At 36.5% G+C, this 22,111-nt stretch overlaps 1 protein-coding gene across 1 annotated transcript in view; it reads right to left on the reverse strand.

Annotated features, from left to right (window-relative positions):
• The window catches only part of RELCH (RAB11 binding and LisH domain, coiled-coil and HEAT repeat containing), a 153,116-nt gene that overhangs the window by 31,605 nt on the left and 99,400 nt on the right, over window positions 1-22,111 (reverse strand). Inside the window, exons 17-23 of the mRNA XM_042780237.1 lie at window positions 21,229-21,376; window positions 16,241-16,397; window positions 15,495-15,618; window positions 13,609-13,657; window positions 13,226-13,305; window positions 6,202-6,308; window positions 5,201-5,300 (exon numbers count right to left, since the gene is read on the reverse strand). Of these exons, the coding sequence (XP_042636171.1) occupies window positions 5,201-5,300; window positions 6,202-6,308; window positions 13,226-13,305; window positions 13,609-13,657; window positions 15,495-15,618; window positions 16,241-16,397; window positions 21,229-21,376 (765 nt within the window). The remainder of the gene's footprint in view (window positions 1-5,200; window positions 5,301-6,201; window positions 6,309-13,225; window positions 13,306-13,608; window positions 13,658-15,494; window positions 15,619-16,240; window positions 16,398-21,228; window positions 21,377-22,111) is intronic.

Consider the following 22,111-nt stretch of genomic DNA (forward strand, 5'->3'; position numbering starts at 1 on the left):
GTCTGTCCTTTTAGTCATAGTCTAGACAACGTCTATGTTCAGTTAAAATGGAATCAAAAAGAAGGCAATGCTTATTATTTTTTAAGGGGCTACAGAGAAGACACATACTGGGTTCTATGGTTAAAATTCTCAAAGTACTTTTGGTATGATTTTATTATGACTTAACAAGGTACAAACTGAACTTTTTTTTTTTTTTTAAACCAAAGTCATATGGCTAGCAGCTGTCACAAAACTACTCATGACTGTCCCTTAGCAAGTAAATTTATAATACATGTAAAGGACAATTCCCAATCACGTGGAGCACAAACTTTCTTTTTGGAAGGACAGAGATACAATGAGAACTACTGGGAAGTATCACACTTGGGAATCTGATCTGGCTTCAGATCCCAGCTCTCTACTTATTAGCCATGTGGCCTTGTTGTTGTGTGCCGTCGAGTCAGCCCCGACTCACAACGACAGGGTTTCCGAGGCAGTTATCACTACGGAAGTAGATTGCCCCATCTTCCTTCCGAGGAGTGGCTGGTGGGTTTGAACTGTCAGCCTTCTGGTTAGCAATCAAGTGCCTTAGGCACTACCTTAAGTATATTATATCATCTCTTGGGACTCTGTTTCATCATCTGAAAATGGTGATATTATCACCTACCTTAAAGACTGTTGTACTATTAACCTGCACCTAACACTGTGCCTGAGAAGACCAGGCACTCAAGAAATGCTGCTGTGGGTTGTTGAGTCAATTCCAACTTATATTAACTTAATAGCGACCCATAGGGTTTCCAGCAGAGCCACTGGTAGGTTCAAACTGCCAACCTTTCAGCCTAGTGCTTAGTCATTGTGCCACCAGAGCTCTAAAAGAAATGATAGTTTTATTATGACTATTGTAATAGAGTAAGATTTGTGCAATATTTGGAAAAAGATATTATTTAACTTTTGAAAGTTTTTGTTGGACCATATAGTTAACATTTCACGAATAGTTGTTTTACACCTCTCTAAAACCACAAATACATTTCAAAATAAACAAATATAAAAAATATAATTTAGATTTATCTCTATAATCCCATAATAATAATTAATTCAACAATCAACCATAGGGGTCTCATGAGAGAACAACACGAAACATGCCTTTGGTTTTTTATAAATGTTAGTAAATCATATGCATTACACAGAAACGCAGCCCTTGCTAACCCTACAGTCTCAGTTTTGGAATATGAGCACAATCAAACTGTTCACCGTGTAATGCAACTAGTCCCACAGGAGATCTAGGATGTCACCGGATTTTCACTAACCCACTGACATCACTGTGTGCATGTGAAGATAGTCTTACTACAGAACACAATCACAGAGGACATGGCTTCTTTAAGAGCTCTAATTTCACAATGGCACCCTGGCGGCACAATGGTTGAACATTCGTCTGCTTAACACAAGGTTGGCAGTTTGAACCCACCTCTTGGCTATGATCTGCTTCTGTAAATATCCTAAAATTAGCTTAAGAGACCATATGGGGCAGTTCTGCTGTCACACGGGGTCCCTATGAGTTGGAATCGACTAAATGATAGCCAACAACAACAATTTCGCAATACGAACTTACCATTTACCAACTTTACCATTTAATAACACTTTAGAATCCACTTCAATACTCTGAAATAGTTTTTATAAAGGACCAAAGATAACTGAGCAGGAATAAAATGACAAGAGATCTTTTGCTATTGCTTTCAACATTACAGATGTCAGGCAAAAAGAAATAGGATGAAGACCTTTCAGGCAAAAAGAAATAGGACGAAAACCTTCAAATATTTTATTGTTCAATAAAAGTATCAAATGTGCTGTTCTTTATTAATCATAGCGACCTCTCCTTGGGTTTTGGAGGCAGTATCTCTATGGAAGTAGACTGCCCAACCTTCCTTCCAAGGAGTGGCTGGTGGGTTTGAACAGCCAGCCTTCCGGTTAGCAGTCTAATTCCTTAGGCTCTATGGCACTAGAGATTCTATTAATAGCCTAGATTAATTAAAAAAGAAAAAAAAAAACCCACTTTCTTCTGTGTGTATCATTGTATGAACAAAACAGCTCAGATCTGAGTCATTTTAAAATGTCTGCCATCTGTTCCAGACAAAAGCATTAACCAAAAACAAACAAAAAACCAAAAACCAAAACTAGGATAATTTAGGGGATAAGCTAATTTTCACTGTTCTGGGTTTTCTAAGGTGACTTCTTTTAGTAAGCGGAAAACAACAACAAAAAACAACAGATTTAAGTGCTATCAATTATTATATACCTGCTAGTTTCTAAGCACTTTACATGAAATATATCATTGGATCTTTACACTCTGATGAGGTAAGTACAATTACTATCATTATTTTTAGCACATGAAGAAACTGAGGCTAAGAAAAGTGAAATAACTGGGCCAGGGTTCGATAACTATTAAGTAGCTGAGCAAGACATAGATCTAGTCATGTTCGACTTACCATGTCTTCTTTGAGTTGGGGTCTAATGTCACATGCTCTATTTTCTCATGGTTGATGTAAGAAAAAGTATATGAAGTTCTTTTCTGCATCTTGTAGAAATTCATTATGTCATATGAGGAGACAAATGATAAAGCCTCCTTAAAAATTAATTTCCATCAATAATTTTCCAGCCATGCCATGGAAGGGAGATGGGACAAACTATTTCCATATAGACTTACCGCCTTGGAAACCCAATGGGAGTCGCTATGAGTCAGAATTGACGTGGTGGCTGTGGGTTTGGTTTGGAATGATTTGCTACTCAAAAAGTAATATACTGCCTTTCATTTAACGATGACAATAATAAGACCAACTGAGTTTCCCTTTCATGTACTGCCATTTGAAAACTCAGCTAAATTTAGTGTTCAATTTCAGTAACTATCTCATCATATAACCTTCCTGGTATATCTATCATTTTTTTCTCATTATTTTATTTTTCCTTATTTTAACTGTCTTAGTTTCATCTGGGAGCTCCGGTAGCATAGTGCCTAAGGCATCTGACTGCTAACCAGAAGGCTGGCGGTTCAAACCCACCAGCCACTCCTTGGAAGGAAGATGGGGCGATCTACTTCTATAGTGATACTGGCCTCAGAAACTCAAGGAGGGGTCACTATGAGGTGAATGCGACTTGACAGCAGTGAGTTTGGGTTTTTTGGTTTAGTTTTATCTGTTTTTATTTTGAATTAACTTATCTTTTGGGAAGCAGGCATAACACTAAATGATAAAGTGTGGGTATCAAAAGAATTTGAATTTGAATTTGAATATGAACCACATTTATTCTTTTAATAGAATTTTGTTCAAAATAAAGATTACTGGCAAAAAAGTTACTAATTACTTTTATTGACATGGTAAGTGATTTTTTTGGGGGGGGTCATAAATGAATTAGAAAAAATATGGAAATAAGTCTCTCAAACAGACTCAGAAGTGCCTAATCAATCTGAGAGAACAATGAAAACTGCTTAAGCATAGGCATAGTTTCCACACCAACACTGACAGCAAACAGAAACCAAAATCAGGCTCAAGCCACACATAAGAAATAGGCAAAGAATAAAAAGCAAAAAGGGAGAGACTTTCATCTTATTTATTTAAATTATTCTCATTAATACGGTATGCTTTAGTAGTGCATACACACAGTTCAGAAACAAAGGATTGGAGAGAAATAAATAGTGTTTATGGTCTTAGAATAAACGCCATGAAGAGAATGCACTAAAGAAACAAGCCTTCCTTTTGCTTTTGGTTGAGGGTGGGGGAGGGCTGGAGAAAGCTCTTTTTCCTTTCATGGTAATGCCCCTTTTCTAGCATACTGAACGATCAAAAATTATTCACACCCGGAAGAAGCTTGCACTGGACAGCAAGTCAATTTTTAAATTTGGTATTCACCTTGACAGAGAAGACCTGATTTACAGCTTGTTTTTTCCCTAATAAAATATGGACAGTAACTTAGGGAAAAGCACGGAGGAGTCTCTTGTTCCTGATAACAGTGGAAGTTTCTTTAGAGTCCATGAACCTATTTAATATATTTAAAGTTTTTAGAAGGCATACATTTTAAATATGTCAATGCCCTATTCTTCCAATTGCAATTTATCTTAACTTGTGGAAAAATTCTGAAATCCAGAGAAAAAAATGAATTACCCAATTCTTCCTATAGAAAAAATGTTTTAAGATAATTTAAGAATCACATGTATATATGGACAATTTTAGTTTATATGTTCCACTCTATTATTTTGTGAACTAATTAAACTGGATGAAGAAAGTGCCCACATTGATAAGAACAGTGAACATTTATTAAGCTCTAATTATGTGCCAGACACTATTTTAAGGGTTTTACAAATATTACTTCATTTAATAGTAACATAAATCCTGTGAGATGAGCATTTACTATTATCATCATCTTCATCGTGTAGAGAAGGAAACGAAGTCAGGAGAAGTCAGAACTTCCCCAAGTAACTTACAAAGATGCTAAGTGGTAAGGACGGAAACTGGACCTGGGCAGTCTGGCGGTACTGCACAAGTCAGTAACAACAAGTAACACTCGCCACCAATTTCAGTGCCCACATTAAAGTTCTGAAAAACGCTATATAAAAAGCAGACCAGGCTATGATATAACTTCCTATATGAGGAACACAAAGATACGTATTATTACACTTGGGTAGGTGGCAATTTAAGAATATTTAGTTTAATTATATGAATAGTTTCCTCTCTCTTAAAAGGCTATGGTCAGTTAATGTATAATGATGTTTTCCCAGATACGATCTGTGAGGGAATTGTGAAGTACTATAAATCAGTAAGATAAACATCTCTGTAATTACAATTGCTTTTTAAATAGTAGTTATAAATCAATTATATTTTACAATTTGAAAGATACCCTCCAACTGTTTTAGTTTATTAACTATACCTTCGTAATCAGAAAAGTATAGTCTAAAAGATTTATATAAGAAAGAAATTAAAATAGAATTAGAGAATAAAAATGATAATAGAGTAATGGTCAGGAACCAATAAGGCTAGAAAATATTCTTAAATATGTAAAAGCTACACCATTATGTTTCTGCCCCATCACACAGTACACAACTGGATACTGCTCAACGCCATAAAACATGCATCAAAAAACATGGTATGTCAATGACTTTCTTTCCAATATTCCCTCCTCCTCTTCCAAAGAAGAGGTTCATTATAATCTGAGCCAAGAGATGCATCTGTTTACATACCTCAAACATTCTAGCAGCAGTACACCTCACAAGTGCTGAAGTATGGACAACACCATACCACAAAACGGTTAACAGTAACTCATGGTAGGCAGGATTTGCACTGGAAGAGAAACATCAATGTTAAAAATCAAAGCTATAATACTTAATGGTATACTGAAAAATTATATGATTTTTATAATGAATATCAATGATAAAAATATCAATATATATATATGGAATTGCCCTATATGGTTGAACAGGTCAAATACAAGATTATCTAAAAAAGTAAGTGATTTTGTAAAATCACAAACTTCAGCATATTCAGAAATTACACTTTTAGCTTCTGTAAGTATTTATTTACAATTGTGGTAGAAATTTCAACTCAAGTAGCAAAAAAGTTAAAACTATAAAAAAGGAAGAAAATTCAAACTCCTATATGAGAAAAAAGGCCTAAGAGTCAGATGGGTTAAGTTACAACCATTGTAGACCTTAATTTCTTTATCTATACAAAGCAAATTACATCATGTGGTAGTTGTAAGAACAATTAAGCAATTGGAATCATCGACATGGATGGGCCTGTTGGCTGTGAAGTCTGTTCAAATATAAGATGGCATTATAAATACATGCATTAGCCTGTTTTCAGTAAAGACTGAAATGAAAATGGCTTTGGCAGCCAGGTGATGCGTTTATGAACAGGACAAAGGAAACCAAAAAGGACAAGGAGCCCAACATGCTGGCTTGCACTTGGGGCTCCTTTATCAGTTCTGGGAAACTAAATTTCCTTCACATTTATGCTGGATTTTATTTCTCCAAATAACTGTATTCTTTCCCCTATTTTTAAATTATAATGTATTTATTCAAGGATATTAACAATGTACAAATAAGCAAAACCAAAAACCATCTTAAGTGTCAAAACCTAGAGATATGGTATATAGATCAATCCTAGACTTAAAACATATACTCTAGAATTTCAATTTATAAATTTTGTATGTCTTTAAAAATCTCTAAGCTGTTATTTTTACCCCAGTTCCACAAAAGAAGCTTTCAGGCTATCGAGAGGAGCATGAGATAATGAAAGCAGAGTCATTACATCTTCCAAGAATCCAACTAACAGTTTTCGGTCTTCTTCCTACAGAGGAAAAAGACTGATAATAAATTTCCAAGCAATCAAGCAGAACTGAAAACCATAATTACCTACAATTAGAAAATGTTACCAGTTAATGGGAAGGTATACTAGTTTGGAAGCTATTTTAATGACAGATATTATCCAAGCATAACTATGATCAGAATTGTAAGATGGCGAAGCACATTTTGATCCTTGGATTTAGAACTGCACTGTCCAATATGGTAGCCATGAGCCTCATGCAGCTATGAGTTTATTAAACTAGTAAGAAGTATGTTAAAAAAATTTCAGTTTCTTAGTCGCACTTACAATTAAAGTGCTTAATAGGCCAGTAGCTAGTGTTACCTTACTGGACAGCTCAGATATAAAATATTTCCATCATTACAGAAAGTTTTATTGGAGAGTAATGACTTAGCACACTAAAAATGATATTATCTTATTAAAACTTACTTAACCAATTTTAATTCTCATGAGTCTGTTTTTTTTTTAAAATATTTATTGTGATTTGGGTGAAAATTTACAGAGCAAATTCTTTTTCCATATAGCAGTTCACACACATTTTGTTTCATGACATTGACTACTGTCTCCACAACGTAATAGCTCTCTTCCCCCTTCCTCCCTGTAGTTTCCTCTTCTCTGTGACCTTCCTTCCAATGCATTCCTGCCCCCTGAGCTATTTCCCTTTGGAAATACTGCCCTTCTGTCCTCCCCTAATTGATCATTCTAAGGAGTGTATCTACCCGGTGTAAATATTCACTATCTACATATGCCTGTCTATTGTCTGACTGGAAGCCACTGGAGTGAGTTCAATTCCAGGCCTGAAGGCTAATTAGGGGCCACGGTCTTGGGGGTTTCACAAGCTTAGTCCGACCAGTAAGCCTTGTCTTTTTTATGATTTTGAGTTTAATAAATTCCCATGAGTTTTGACTCTAAGTACCTAAACACAAACTAACAAAATAAACCCACCCACCATCGTCACTGAATTGACACAGCAACCCTACAGGAGAGAGCAGAACTGCAGCTTAGGATTTCTAAGGCTGTAAATATTTATAGAAGCAGCTGCCTCATCTTTCTCCTATGGAGTAGTTGCTGGGTTTGAACCCCCAACCTTTTATTTAGCAACCCAATGCTTTAGCCACAGCACCTTAACTAAAAAAACAGTTATCCCTAATTTTAGAAAACTGATTTCTAAGAAATTATCTTTGCAGTATCCTAGTAGTAAGAAACTTCTTGCTTGATGACATATAGACTACTGTGGTATTAAAAGAAATTGTTATATTTCTGAATCCTTGTTTTTTAATCTTTAAAGGAGACCTGGTAACACAGTGGTTCAAGCATTTGGTTAAAAGGCAAAAAGTCAGCGGTTTGAATACACCAGCCACACCACAAAGGAAAGATGTAGTAGTCTGCTTTTGTAAAGATTTGCTGCCTTGGAAAGCCCACGGGGCAGTTCTACTCTGTCCTATAGGGTTTCTATGAGTCAGAATGCATTCATCGGCAGTTGGTTCAGTTTTCAGTCTTTACCTCTCAAACTTTCTTCAATGAACTATTACTTTCATAATTATAAGGGTTTTTTTTTTTTTCTTTTTTTTTCCTTTCAGCTCTGGTGGCATTGTGCCTAAGGCATTTGACTGCTAACCAGAAGGCTGGCGGTTCAAACCCACAGCCACTCCCTGGAAGGCTGGGCAATCTACTTCTGTAGTGATACTGCCTCGGAAACCCAAGGAAGGATGGCTATGAGTCGGATCCGACTCCATGGCAGTGAGTTTTGGTTTGGTTCTCTCTTTTACAGAGTATTCTATTAAACAATGTGCTAGAGAAAAACTAAGCCTGCTGAGTTCGGAGAGTTAAAAAATAATTTTGTATATTAAATTAACCTGAGCCTATTAAGGGAGGGTAACCTGAAATTATATGATGAAATGAATATATATGAAAATAAATAAAAATCAATGTTTTTTAAAAAACTAGGAACCTAAGAAGTCAACAATAAAAAATGTTTTCAATATATCAACAAATTCATGACAAAAATTTTATTACGACCTTCAATTTTTTTCTATATAATCAGGTTAGTTTAGAATCAGGTGGAGATGAACAACTGATAAAGGTAATCATCAGCATGAATAATGAAATGGACACAGCAATTCTAAAACATGAGTCTACTCAGTGAGAAGGCTTAGACACTGATAAATCAGTTTCATAGTGAAGTTGGAGTAGAGATGCCATCCATTTTTGAACACCTATTATGTAAAACATAGGGAAGACATACCTTTGGCAAACAAATTATAAATATGAAAAAACCCAAGACTGAAAAATAAGAGTTACACAATTGACTTTTAAATGGGCACAAAGGATTCTTCTAATTTTAAAAAATTTACTGAATACTTCTAAATTTTAAAATCTGAAAACAAATTCCACTTATATCCTTGATTCAAAATAGTTCTTTTGTTTACCAAAAGCAAACAGGGCTATGATTTATCCTATCAGAAAGTATTTTTAGTAAGAAAAATATTAATTGCTGGTGTGTGCTTCTAAAACTGGGTAACACCAGCAATTTTTGATAGCTACCGCAATTTAGTATATGTTTTATAACAATAACCTGAAAAGTTCCTACCTCTTTAGAGATATGAAATACATTTGGACTTCCTGTGGTGAGTCAAAAGACATATTCTTAATTATTCATTTATTTTAATAAATCTATCCTAAGAACCTACTATGAGCCAAACCTTGTATTAGATAGTTTATTATGTTTTTAAATGGTATTTATGGTGAAATATGTAAAGTCAAAATACCAACAAAAGTTTCAGAGGTTAAAGAGGGAGAGAGGTAGAAATAATGACAGCACATTTATTATGCTAAAACAGTACACAGCAGGGCTTAATAATCCTGATCTCTATGAATTTAAGAATAAAACTAGAGTTAATCTATGACATTTACATGACTGAAAATATCCTATATGCGAAGATTCTGTATATATCCACATTATGAGGTATCTCGTTGTTGTCGTCATTGTTATTTGCCATCGAGTCAGACCTGACTCATAGCAACCCCTTCTTGGGTTTCCGAGGCGGTATCACTATGGAAATAGATTGCCCAACCTTTCTTCCGAGGAGTGGCTGGTGGGTTTGAACCATCAGCCTTCTGGTTAGCAGTCAAATGCCTTAGGCACCACACTACCAGAGCTCCTATGAGGCAGTCTTAGAAACCACAAAAGCGTACTGGGCTACTTTAAAAATCAGAATTGGAGCTTCTACTATAAGGTCTCATGTCATACTGTAGACTATATTTTAACAATTTAATGATTCAAATTTATTTGAAGCATGCAATAAATATGAAGTGCTGTACTTGGGTTTCAAAGGACAAAAGAAATAAGTTAGGTATTAGCAGGTGTTATGAACAGAATGTTGTTGTTATGAGCCATCAAGTCGGTTCCGACTCATAGCGACCCCTCCTTGGATTTCCGAGGCGGTATCACTATGGAAGTAGATTGCTCAACCTTCCTTCCGAGAAGTGGTTGGTGGGTTTGTATCGCAAGCCTTATGGTTAGCAGTCAAGTGCCGTAGGCACTACACTACTAGAGTTCCCATGAACAGAATAGTGTGCCCTAAAATGATACACTGAAGTCCTAACCCCTGGAATCTATGAATGTGACCTTGTTTGAAAATAGTTTTCTGAAGATGTTATCAGTCAACACGAGGTCATACTAGGGTAGAGTGGGGTCCTAAACCAATCTGAGGAGAGACACAGAGATAGAGAGGGAAGAGGGTCATGCGATGGACAAAGTTTTGCTGTAGCCACAAGCCAAAGAGAGCATTGATGGTTTGGTAGAATTCACCTTCCCTGTGGGAGATCTGGGGTCAATTCCTAGACAAGGCACAGCCACCACCTGCTTGTCAGTGGGCTTGTGTGCTGCTGTGATGCTGAACAGGTTTCAGCGGAGCTTCCAGACTAAGACAGACCAAGAAGCAAGGCCTCAGGGACCACTTGCAGAAATCAGCAGACGGAAACCTTAGGGATCACGATGGTTCACCTGCAACCAGTCATGAGGGTGCAGGAGTGGACAGGACTGGGTAGCATTCCATTCTGTTCTGCATGGGGTTCTCATGAGCTGGGGCTGACCAAACAGTAGCTAGGAATAGCAGCAGCCAAGTGATGTCTGCGGCTACCAGGAGCCAGAGAGACGAGAAAGGATCTTCAGCCAGAGCCTTCTGAGAGAAAGTACAGCCCTGCTGACACCCGGAACTTGGACGACTGGCCTCTAGAGCTGCGAGGCAGCACATTTCTATTTTGATTCCAGTTACCATCAAGTACCAATGGTTACCACAGAGTTGATTCCACCTCATTGTAACCCTCATATGTTCAGAGTAAACCGGCCCTCCACAGGGTTTTCAAGGGCTGTGACCTTTCGGAAGTAGAGCATTTAGGGCCTTCCTCTGGCGCACTGATCAGTGACTCAAATGCCAACCGTCTAGCTCATAATCAAGTGCTTAACCGTTTGTACCACCCAAGGACCCCCTTCTGTTCTTGTAAGCCACTCCATTTGCAGTGCTTTGTTATGGAAGCCCTAGGAAGCTCTATGGTAACTGGAATCAAAATAGTTTCAAGAAATCACCAAAGTATGAGTTCTTTCTTTACTCCTGCATTTTAACTTCTAAATATGCTTTATCGATAGAGTCCCTGTTTTCACTTCACTGCTGGGATTGCCTCAATCTTAAAAAGGACAGGGTAATTTTCAAAATTTTAATAACTAAAATGCCACATGACTAAATCCAAAGAGAAGGTTTTATCACAAGTTAAGATATTAACTGGGATCAATGTTCCTTAAAAATATACTGTAATAATTTTAGAATGCAAATGTGTGTTGTTACACATCCTGTATGAAATTTACTTAAAACAATGTACAGGCAGTGTTCTGGTTACCTAGTGCCGCTCTGATGAGAATATACCACAAATGGGATGGCCTTAACAAACAGGAGTTTATTCTCTTACAGTTTGGGAGGCTAGAAGTCCAAGTTCAAAGTGCCAGGCTCCAGGGGCTGTGTGAAAGCCCCTCAACCTTGGGCTTCAGCTCTGCCTCTTGCTCCCAGCCCACTGAAGCTAGAGGCATCTCCTCACTCAGGCAGCTACTGGCTGCTGAGGTTAACAAGCCCAAGGTCGACAAATAAAATGGCACAGTTCCAATGTTACCAAACCACACGGCAAGCCATTAATTCAAGTCCACTGAAAGTCCCAAAGTCAACAGAGCATGGCAAGCTGCTGAACAACGACATGGCTACATGAGGGTCCAAGCATGCCATAAACTAGAGACTATCCCCAAGGCTTCTCCTTATATACAGGAAGCAGACCACATCCCAAAGGCAGCTACTCAGCTGGTTGTGGTAGATCTCACCATGGAGTTGATTACCAGTCTCATCATGGGGAATAACTACCACCAGCTGCCCAGCCACTCAACCAGGCCCAGCCAAGTTGACATACAAATTTAACTACCACAGGCAAAGAGACTATGGGTTTGGTTCAATATCATTGCAATAAGCAACTATCTCAAAAGTCAATCACACAAATTCTTTGGTTTCCCAGTGCATATACAAGTTATGTTTACATTACAATGTAGTCTACTAACTGTGCAACAGCATTATGAAAAAGGTGCAAATATTGTGAGAATTACCAAAATGTCACACAGAGACTCAAAGTGAGCACATGCTGTTGGAAAATAGTGCCAATAGACTTAGTCAACGCAGAGTTACCATAAACCTTCAACCTGTAAAAACACAATATCTGCAACATGCAATAAAGCAAAGAGCAATAAAATGAGATACCAGTAAAGTGAGGGTGATGGTCTGCTACATACACAGGTGGCCACCAATGAACTACATCTTCTGATTAACACTCTTGCTTATTTCATCCTCTTTTTAAATCTGAGCTGGGCCTGGGACTTGTTTTAACCAATAGAATGCTGTAGAAGCCATGCTGTGCTAATTCCAGGCTTAAAGCATGGCCTGACAAATTCTGCTTTGGCACTCCTGGGAGCCCAAGTGAGTATGTAAGAAGTTTGGCTCTGCTGATCAGGAGGCCACGTGGAGAGAGAGAAAGGCCTTGTCACAACATGCAGAGTGAAGCCCAGTCATCTGTGCTGAGACCTAGCTGACCAGTCAACTTAATGAAGCAATACGGAAACCACCAGCATGACCAGCAGAAGAGATGCCCAGCTGAGCAAAGCCCAGACTAGGAACCAGGAACAAATAAAATGGTTTAGTGAGCCTGATGCTTGGGGTAGTTTATTAGAGTGCCACAGTTAAAAAACCAGTTACAAAGTATCTGCTAAAAATAAAGATAAAGTACAGTATTCTACAGCATTTTGCTTCACCCAACAAGCGTCCTGTTTGTTATTTATGAAGAACTCATCATGGACGGCAACCAACCAACCAAACAACTGGTTTTGAGTCAACTACAACACAAACTCTGCTAAATAATGCAATCTAACACTTGTAACCAAGTATCAGAAAGCAAAAAAATCTCTTAAATTTATTCATTCAATTGAGATTGTACTCAGGGTCTTATTAAAATATGCTCCCCATTATAAATTATTTATTGAATAAAACGAAGAAGCTATTTTTTTTCTTTCATGGGTAACATTTTCACTTACATACACATTAAATATACATAATACCAAAACTCTCACTGCCATGGAGTTGGATCTGACTCACAGCGACCCCTCCTTGCGTTTCCGAGGTGGTATCTCTACAGAAGTAGATTGCCTCATCTTCCTTCCGAGGAGTAGCTGGTGTGTTTGAACTGCTACCCTTCTGGTTAGCAGTCAAATGCCTTAGGCACTACACCACCAGAGCTCCTCCTTAAATATACATAATAGGTAAGTATATTACTAAACAGAAAGTACTTTTACTGGAAAATAGTATTTTATCCCATACCTGAATATAACATGTAAGGACTCCTGTTGCATAAATGGGGACTGTAGCTTTAGTGAGGACCCCATTTCCTGCTGAGGAATCTGAAATAATTAAAATAATTTAAAAAGTCTGAGTATATCATTTTGAATATGAAGAAAAATATCATAATGTAATTATACTTAAAACTACAATTATTTACTAGGTTTATAAATAAATTTTATTACTTTGGAAAGTACTGTGATTAAAACATATTTCTATAGCTGTAAAACCAAGAACACTAATACATGTTTTCCTTTTCAAATGTACTTGCTAGTTCATTTATACAATTTACATATACTGAATACAGCACTTTTTCCTAACTAAAGAGATTCAACTGTTTTAAAAAGTAACAGTGAATAACTTACCAATGTTTTCTTCAGATAGTCTTAAAATCTCCTGGAACTGAGGTTTTACCTAAGTAATCCAAAGGAAAGACCCAAAAAGTCTCAGGTGCAATGGCCTAATTGATGATTTCACAAATACAAGGTTTATTACTTACTACTCTCTTTCTTTATTTTGTCTTACAGAGCATTAATTCAGGTGGTCAGAAATATAATCATTCTTAATTTTGAGAGTTAGGATAAAAGAAGAGTTCAGTTACTAAACATAGCACTTTTAAAAATAAAATTTTCACGGACTTTTAAAAATCAATTAAAGTCAACAAGTATTTAGTTCCCTCCACTAAGTTAAAACAATTTCCAAGATGACTATAAATGCTTCAAATACTGCCTCCTAAAAGTGAATGTGGAGGTACAAAGTATTATTTAGATGATTTACATGATTAGAATTATGAAAAAAATATGACTGAATTTAAAGGGAATAAAAAGGAAATTTCATTCAAGGCAGTCTATTAGTAACAGTTATTATGTGATACCCATGACTACATCTAGTCTTTTAGATAAACTTCCCTAAAATTTAAATTTCAATACCAAGTAGAGACTTTCATATTTTAAGTTGGAGCAAGTGCATGTTTCAATTTTTTATCACTGATGTTACCAAAGATTTCAGATTATGGTGCCGACTGCTTACTATTCAGTATTCAATGCTTAAGTGGGCTCTGATTTACTTTTCTACTTCTTCTAGAGATGCCAAAAAAATTCTTGCCAATATTCCTAACAGTAAAATTAAATTATATTCATGTATCTATTAGAGTCTAGTGAAAATGTAATATTATTTTGGTTCTTCTGCAGTGACATCAAGTAGTTCTTGTCTTCTTATAGGTACAACAGGGATACTATACTTAAAATTCATATATTCAACTTAAACTGAGGGGTAGTCCATTGTTAAAAGATCAATCTAGAGAGTCTAACTTATAGATCGGACACTGAGGCCATGTCTCCATTTCATATGCGAGAAGATTAAGCCCAGATTAATTAATTAATTTACTGAAGGTCACAAACATTAGTCAGCAGATATGAGCAGACAACCCTAGTCTCATGCTTTTTGTCCAGTCAACTATGCCATACTGTTGTTGTTGTTGTTTGTTGTGGAGTTGGCCATACTATATTGCTTTCAATATTTCAGTAACTACAGATTTAACAACAAACACATGTACTACCTTTGAAATGTCTTGATCAATGTCTGATAACAGCAGCCATATCTGTTTTTATTAAGTCTCTAAAGAACTAGCTTAACAATATGCTGAGACAAATGGATTAATGGATTAAAGAAGAAATTGGGATCTACGGACATTCTAATTTCAGTATCTAAAGTTACAAAATAACCAGGATGGGCAACTGTGACAAATGCTACTTCTGGTAGTGATGGGAAGAGGCAGGATTCATCTCAAGAGTCCATGTATTTCCAAGAGATAACAGCTTCACAGCAAGTCTTATATATAAACTGCTGTGGTTCCATAATCGCCTGAGGTTTTGAACAAATGTCCTGAGGAAACAGCTGTTTCCTGAGCCTGTGGTAGTGGGTAAAGGAGCAGCAGCACATCCCAGGCACTGTGGCTGGGTTCCTGAGCTGATACCACTTATCAGCTACCAGAGATGATCTCTGAAACATCACAGTGAGTCAATGTTATTTCCAAGTTTGGATATAAACTTAAGTTTAGGCTAAATCATCTTACAGTAATCAACAAAGAATATAACCAACTGGAATTTTCTTTTACTATTATATAAATTCTATGTCATTAAAAGATAATTAAAGGAAAGCCTCACGCTTTTATTTACTCTGTTACAGCATTAATTAACACAGTACATTTTTATGTCTCCAGCACATGAGAAAATGGAACACAAGTTTTTACCTTAGTGTTTGTAAAAATTTTGCCAAACGTCCGGCAAAGGCGCCAAAAAAATCTTGAGAATTCATGGACACAGGCAGTTGAAGTGACATTAATTTTGCCAACTATTTCTATAAGTTGTGGCAACCTGAACATGAAAGGAAAGGAAAGCGGGCGGGTGCACATAAATTAGTGCCTCCTTGCGCATTTCTGAAGCAGCATAATTCACCCCCCACTTTGGTTTTGCTCTTTGTACCCAACAAAATTTGAAAGCAAAGGTGTTGTTCTGAATTCTTTGAAAAGGACTTAAGATTACAGGTTACTCTATAAATTTCTTCAAATCAATTCCAATTGTTTTGCTATAAAGTATCTGAACCTTAATGCTACAGTTCTGAGTGTGATATTAGTGATACTGAAATCTATGCATTTGAATCCACTTAAGGTTCACACAAAAGAAAAACACCACAGCATCCATTTTGGCCTCAAAAATGAGAAGTCAAGATGTGTGCTAGGTCAAATTCATCACAACTGCTGGACCAACAAGGGAGCAGAGAGACTGGCATAACCCAGCAGCACTATCTTTATAAACAAATAACAACATATCCAGTGGTGGGAACCTCCTCTCCAAAGAGGCTGACTACAGATGATGCCGGGTTGTATTTTGTTAAGTTAGTTATATCTGCCCCTCAGTGATACAGCTAAATACGATGACCTATTATTCATTCAACTGATTTAGATGCATCAAGTAAGTATGGAAATAGGTAACTTACAATTGATTGACAACCCATAGTAAACTCTCCCAGCCTGTTGTACCCTCATGTTCCAACTGGTACTCATAAAGCTGTAATAGGACTGCCAATTGCTCACGGCTTCCAATAATAGTAGACACATCTTGAAGAGGCGACATAGGCCGTGGGAACCTAGTCACTATAAATAATAGAAGCAAAATAAATCACAGGGAAAATGACAGTTTGGGAACTTAGCTATTGTGTCAAAAGGAAAAGAAGCCCTATGCTCTTGATTTTTAATTCGTTTCTTCAATAAACTTAAAAATTTTTAGAAAATAATGTATATATGAAATGAATTCTGGTCACATGGGAATAAATCTAACAAATAAACACATACTGCAATGAAATAGCTACTAAAAAAGAATAAAAGTCATTTAAATTAAAATTAACCCAAATATAAATTCTTAGTGAAAATACAGATTTGAATTTGATTTAAATAAAAATATCTGTAATTCCATCAGACTGTATCTATCAATGAAAAAGTAAATATGATGAAATATCTTTCTTCTTCAAGGATTAAGAAACTAATAGATTAACAGCTGAGAAAAATCTATTTTAGGTACCAGAGAATAATGATATAAAATACAATAATGCTTCAGCTGAACAGATCTCATTAGTATTTAATCTCCATGCTTTATTTTTTAAAATTTCCATTGTTTCATAAACATTAAGTTAATATAAAATGTTAAAGCCAGTGACTGGTAATATAATGCAAGGTATACTTATAAATATAATGACCATGGTCTCATATTTTTAAAGTTTGAGAAGAAATTTAAAAAAATTCACTCCCAAAACTGCATAAATAAAACTTAACTACTACTAGTATACTTCAAAAGTATAAATAGTAACTAGACCTTAGATTAAGGGAATCCTTTTTCGATGGCTATTAAATGGATAAGGCATGCTAACTAATCATTAACCAAAGAAACTACTAATGGACCAGCAACTCCTACATAAAGGCAACCACCCTGAAAAGGTACAACAAGCATGCACTATCTTCTCAAACATATTGATGATTATTAAACATGAGAGAATCTGAAAAAGTACATAATTTAAAAAATGCTCAGACCAAAGCCAAAATTAACATGTTGTTGCCTTCCTCTGATACACCAAGATTTTAACAATAAGTTAAGAACAAATACATATAGTTTATCATTTGATCTCTGAACTAAAGAATTAAGCAGATTCAGATAAATTTTTCGATAATTCTCTTGCTCTTTACTTCTCCTATTTGCTAACATAATAAACAAACTAATTTGGGTAACTGGTATCCTTCTCTCACTATCTCAGCTCTGTACCTCAGCTCCCACTATCCTGATCCAGGAATGTAATAAATTTGGACGGTGAGAGAGTTGGGCTCCACATTTCTATACCATGTCAAAACAAAGTGCATGTTAATCTAAACACGAGTCCATCATATTAGCCCTAGCCTGCTATATTAAGGTGGAATGAATGTTACACCTTCAAAAATAATGACAATTTATTGAAAAATAACACAGAAGTTAAAAATAATATAAATACGTTGACATTTACTGTAGGAAGAGTGATGTCCAAAGATCTCAGGCTAGGTCGATAGAAGAAAAATGGCACCAGAAAACAACTTATTAGTTGAATAGCTCAGTTATTACAGATAAGCAATGAGAATGTTTCAGGAGCCTTAAAACATTATTCTATGTAACAGTGACTTGAAAAAAAATTGTGAGCATCTAGTATAAAATGATACATAGAGGTTCAAAGAATGCCACTTTAATTAGGCTGGCCAAACACCAGGATTTTATTGTCAACAAAATAACTACAGTTATTCAGCAAAATAACAGCTCTTATGAATTGTTAAGTGAATTTTCCTCCACAAGAATGTAAGCTCTGTGATGGCAGAGATTTTATCTGTTTTGTTCATAGCTGTATTACGATTGCATGCCAAATGCCTAAAACAGTGCCTGACATAAGTATTACTTAACCTTATGAAATCAATTGCTAAGAAAATATTTGTGTGGGTTTCTATCATTTATGGAAAAACAAGTAATCCTCATTTCCAATAAATTATACCCCATTTTATGTATGTGTATGTGTGTATATACATATACTCACAGGTACAGAGATGTATATCCTATAAAGGAGGATGTAATAATTCCTAATTTACTCTAAACAATGAGTATAATAACATGAACTTTTACATTGTTGTTACTGTTATGTGCCATCGAGTTGGACCTGACTCATAGCGACCCCTCCTTAGGTTTCCGAGGCAGTATCACTACAGAGTTGATTGCTCAACCTTCCTTCCAAGGAGTGGCTGGTGGGTTTGAACCACCAGCCTTCTGGTTAGCAGTCAGGTGCCTTAGGCACTACACTATCAGAACTTTTATAGTTACTGATAAAGTCAGGCAGCCAAATTAAGTCAAGAAGAAATGAAAATTAAAGATTATTTTTGGTATGATGATGACAAAATGACAAGAAAGGTCACATAAACACTAGAAGGAATTTGTGCAGAATGGATTAAATTAAAGTAGCTGTTTTTAAACTTCTCTATCTAATTAATCTCCAGTACATCTACTCCTCACTTATCAACTATCTTTTTATCTGACATTTCACATTAACAACAGTAAAATGTACTATCCAACAATTCTGTGCATTAATGGCATGTATCTGCCAGTAACAAACAGAGGTGTGAGACGAGAGTAATGCTGATTTTGATGTTTAAGACTGTTTCCACTTGGCTAGGCGATGATTCTCAGTGGTTTGGCAGCTATGTAATGATGCAGTCAGTTTTGGTTACCTAGTGCTGTTCTAATAGAAGACAGCACAAATAGATGGTTTTAACAAACAGGGCTTTATTCTCTTAAAGTTTTGGGGGCTAGAAGTCCAAGTTCAAAGTACCAAGCTCTAGGGGCTGGGTGAAAGCCCCTCAACCTTGGGCCTCAGCTCTGCCTCCTGCTCCCAGCCATTGCAATGAAGCTGTAGGCTTCTCTACACTCAGGAAGCTGCTAGCTGCTGAGGCTGACAAACCCAGAGTTGACAAGTAAAAAGACACAGTCCCAATATTACCAAACAACACATTAGGCCACTAATTCAAGTACAGAAAAAAGTCCCAACATTGGCAGGGCACGGCAGGCTGCAGAACAACGACTCAGCTACATGCAGGGTTTAAGCATGCCAAAAAACTGCAGACCATTCCCAAAGCTTCTCTTTATATATGGGAAGCAGATAGCATCCTTCAAGCAGCTACTCAGCCATGCAGTTGATTTCCAGTTTCATCATAGGGAATAACTACTACCAGCTGCCCAGCCAGTCAAAACCAGGTCCAGTCAAGCTGACATACACCCTTAACTACCACAGTCATTCTCCATTTCCACATAATGCCGATTTCCACGTAACGACTTGGTCTTTGGAACTTAACCATATTGATAAGTGAGGAGTAGGTGTACAATGCTTGGCAATAGCTGACATTCCATAATTATGTGATAAGTAAATAAATAAACCAATAATAAGAAGGCAGAAAGAGAGGGAATTACAAAGAGAGGAAAATCCCTAGGCAGATGAAGTGCCTTTGTTGAGTAGAGGGATGGAAACTGAAGTGGCTAGCTGTGAATTCTCTGTGAAATCTTATCTTAAAATGTGAATTTTCATCCTCCTCAATAATATAATTTAAAAGTATTAAATGCATTCCATCCATCTGCTCTCAGTTCTTCAAGAAAATTGACATTCCAATTCCTTGGACACAGTGCTCCACTCCAAAGATTACAGATAGATCACAGTTTCTTTGAAAACTGCATTCTAATATAAAGGGTTTGCTGACACTCTCAATAAGGAGTCCAGGTGGTGCAGTGGTTATAGTGCTTAGCTACAAACTATAAGGTCAGCAGTTCAAACCAACCAGCCACTCCACAGGAGAAAGATGAGATGTAGCATTTTGCTTCTATAAAGATTACAGCTTTGGAAACCCATGGAGCAGTTCCATTTTGTCCTAGAAGGTTGTTATGAGTGGCAATCAACTTGATGGCAACAGGTTTATGGGATGCTCTTGATGTTATAATTCATTGTCTATCAGAAGCTAGATGCTCTGGTGGCATAGTAGATAAGGTACTTGTCTGCTATCCAGAAGGTCAGTGGTTCAAACCCAGCTGCTCCACGGAAGGAAGACAGGGCAATCTACTTCAGTAAAGATTTACAGCCTCAGAAACCCAGTGGGGGTTGCTATGAATTGATGGCAGTGAGTCTGGTTTTTCTTTTTTTTTTTATCAGAAGCTAGTAGGAGGCATGGATAATTCCATAAATGTGAAAAAGCTCCAAAGGGGTCTGAGGCATAGCAATGGCTTGCTTAAAGCCATTTATCTTGGGGAGGTGAGTGTAGTAGGGTTGTCTATTACCATGTATCAAAGGTCACTTACTAGTAAGTTGGACAGCGGGATAAGCAAATACTAGGGTCTGCTATCTATTTCATATATTTTTTTAAATAAGTCAACTTATTTACTTTGGAATATGGAAAAAAATTGAAAATAGATTCTTTTGCATGTACTTATGATCCCTCCATCAAACACATAGTAGGAAAAAGCAATTACATTCAAAGAAAGAGGGTTGAAGAAGAAAATATAAAGAAAGTGGAAGTGACAAAGTTCACATATTAGTAACATTTAAATGAGTATTTTCATTGACCCAGAGCTATGAATGGAAGGAAATGCTTATTCCAGCCCTTGAAAAAAGACTATTTTAATGATACCATAGGGACTATGCATTAAAAATGGAAAGAAAGTACAGATACTATAAAACAATAAAAGGAGCTTATCCATAAAGACAAAGCCAAGGAGTTCACTTTAGATATTATACCATCTATGACTTTGAGACTCCACACACATAATACATTTTAGTAATTATGCTCTTCTAAAGTGGTTTTTAGAGTTTCAATCAGAAACAACTCTTTGGGAAGCTAAGCTGCCAAGATTCTACATCTTCCTTCCAGAATCTCAGGTCAGTACCTTCTATCTGTGGCACTTCACCATGCAGCTTGGCTTTGCTCGTGAAAGGTGCATGCTGGAGCACCAGTGCAAAGAGTGAAGGGATCAAGGACTGCAAGGCGGAAAGGTACATGTGGAGCTTATGTTCGTCAAGCCCGTGTTCTCCTTCCTGAAATACAAGCATGGAAAAGCTGATTTCAATCTTCTGAAATAACACTGCTGATTTTAACAGTTAATGAAAATGTCCATGACTCTTTTCTACATTTCTCAAAGTATGTGAAAATACGAAGAAGCACTGAGGCAGCACAGAACAGGATCTTTTATGTGGAAATTTTAAGGTGGACATCAGTCATTTCCATTTGCAGGGAACATCTTTTACAAATTTTGGGTTTTTTTTTTTTTTTGCATTTGAGAGGGTTCTATTTATGAAATTTTTAAAGTCAGAGTTAAGATGTTAACGTGAGCTACGGGAATCATCACAAATTCTCAATTGTTCAACGATAACAGTCCTGGCTACTTCTCTCCTTGTAAAGATTGGGCTATATTTTTATTTGCCTGTACTGAACACCTTAACACAATTCAATGCATAGATAAAATGAAATAGAAGAAACTTCAAAAGGAATCAAAAGAAAGAGAAAAACAAAAAGTAAAAGAGTCACTATGATACACAGAAAACTCAATAGAAAAGTAAAAAAATCATTAGAGAATCAGCGATGAAAGTGTATGTTGCTGTCCAAATCCACTGGAGATGTCATCACTACATTGTAAATGACTAAGTTGCTGTATCACAGGTGGGAGCTATTTACTACCAAGTTCTAAATTAATTTCTTTATGGAAAAATTACAATCTATGCTGGATACAAGTATTTTTAGTAGTGATGTGGAATTGTTGTTGTTGTTGTTAA

This window comes from Orycteropus afer, unplaced genomic scaffold (assembly GCF_000298275.1).
Source record: "Orycteropus afer afer isolate SDZICR_OR568_19922 unplaced genomic scaffold, OryAfe1.0 scaffold00029, whole genome shotgun sequence".
Lineage (NCBI taxonomy): Eukaryota > Metazoa > Chordata > Mammalia > Tubulidentata > Orycteropodidae > Orycteropus > Orycteropus afer.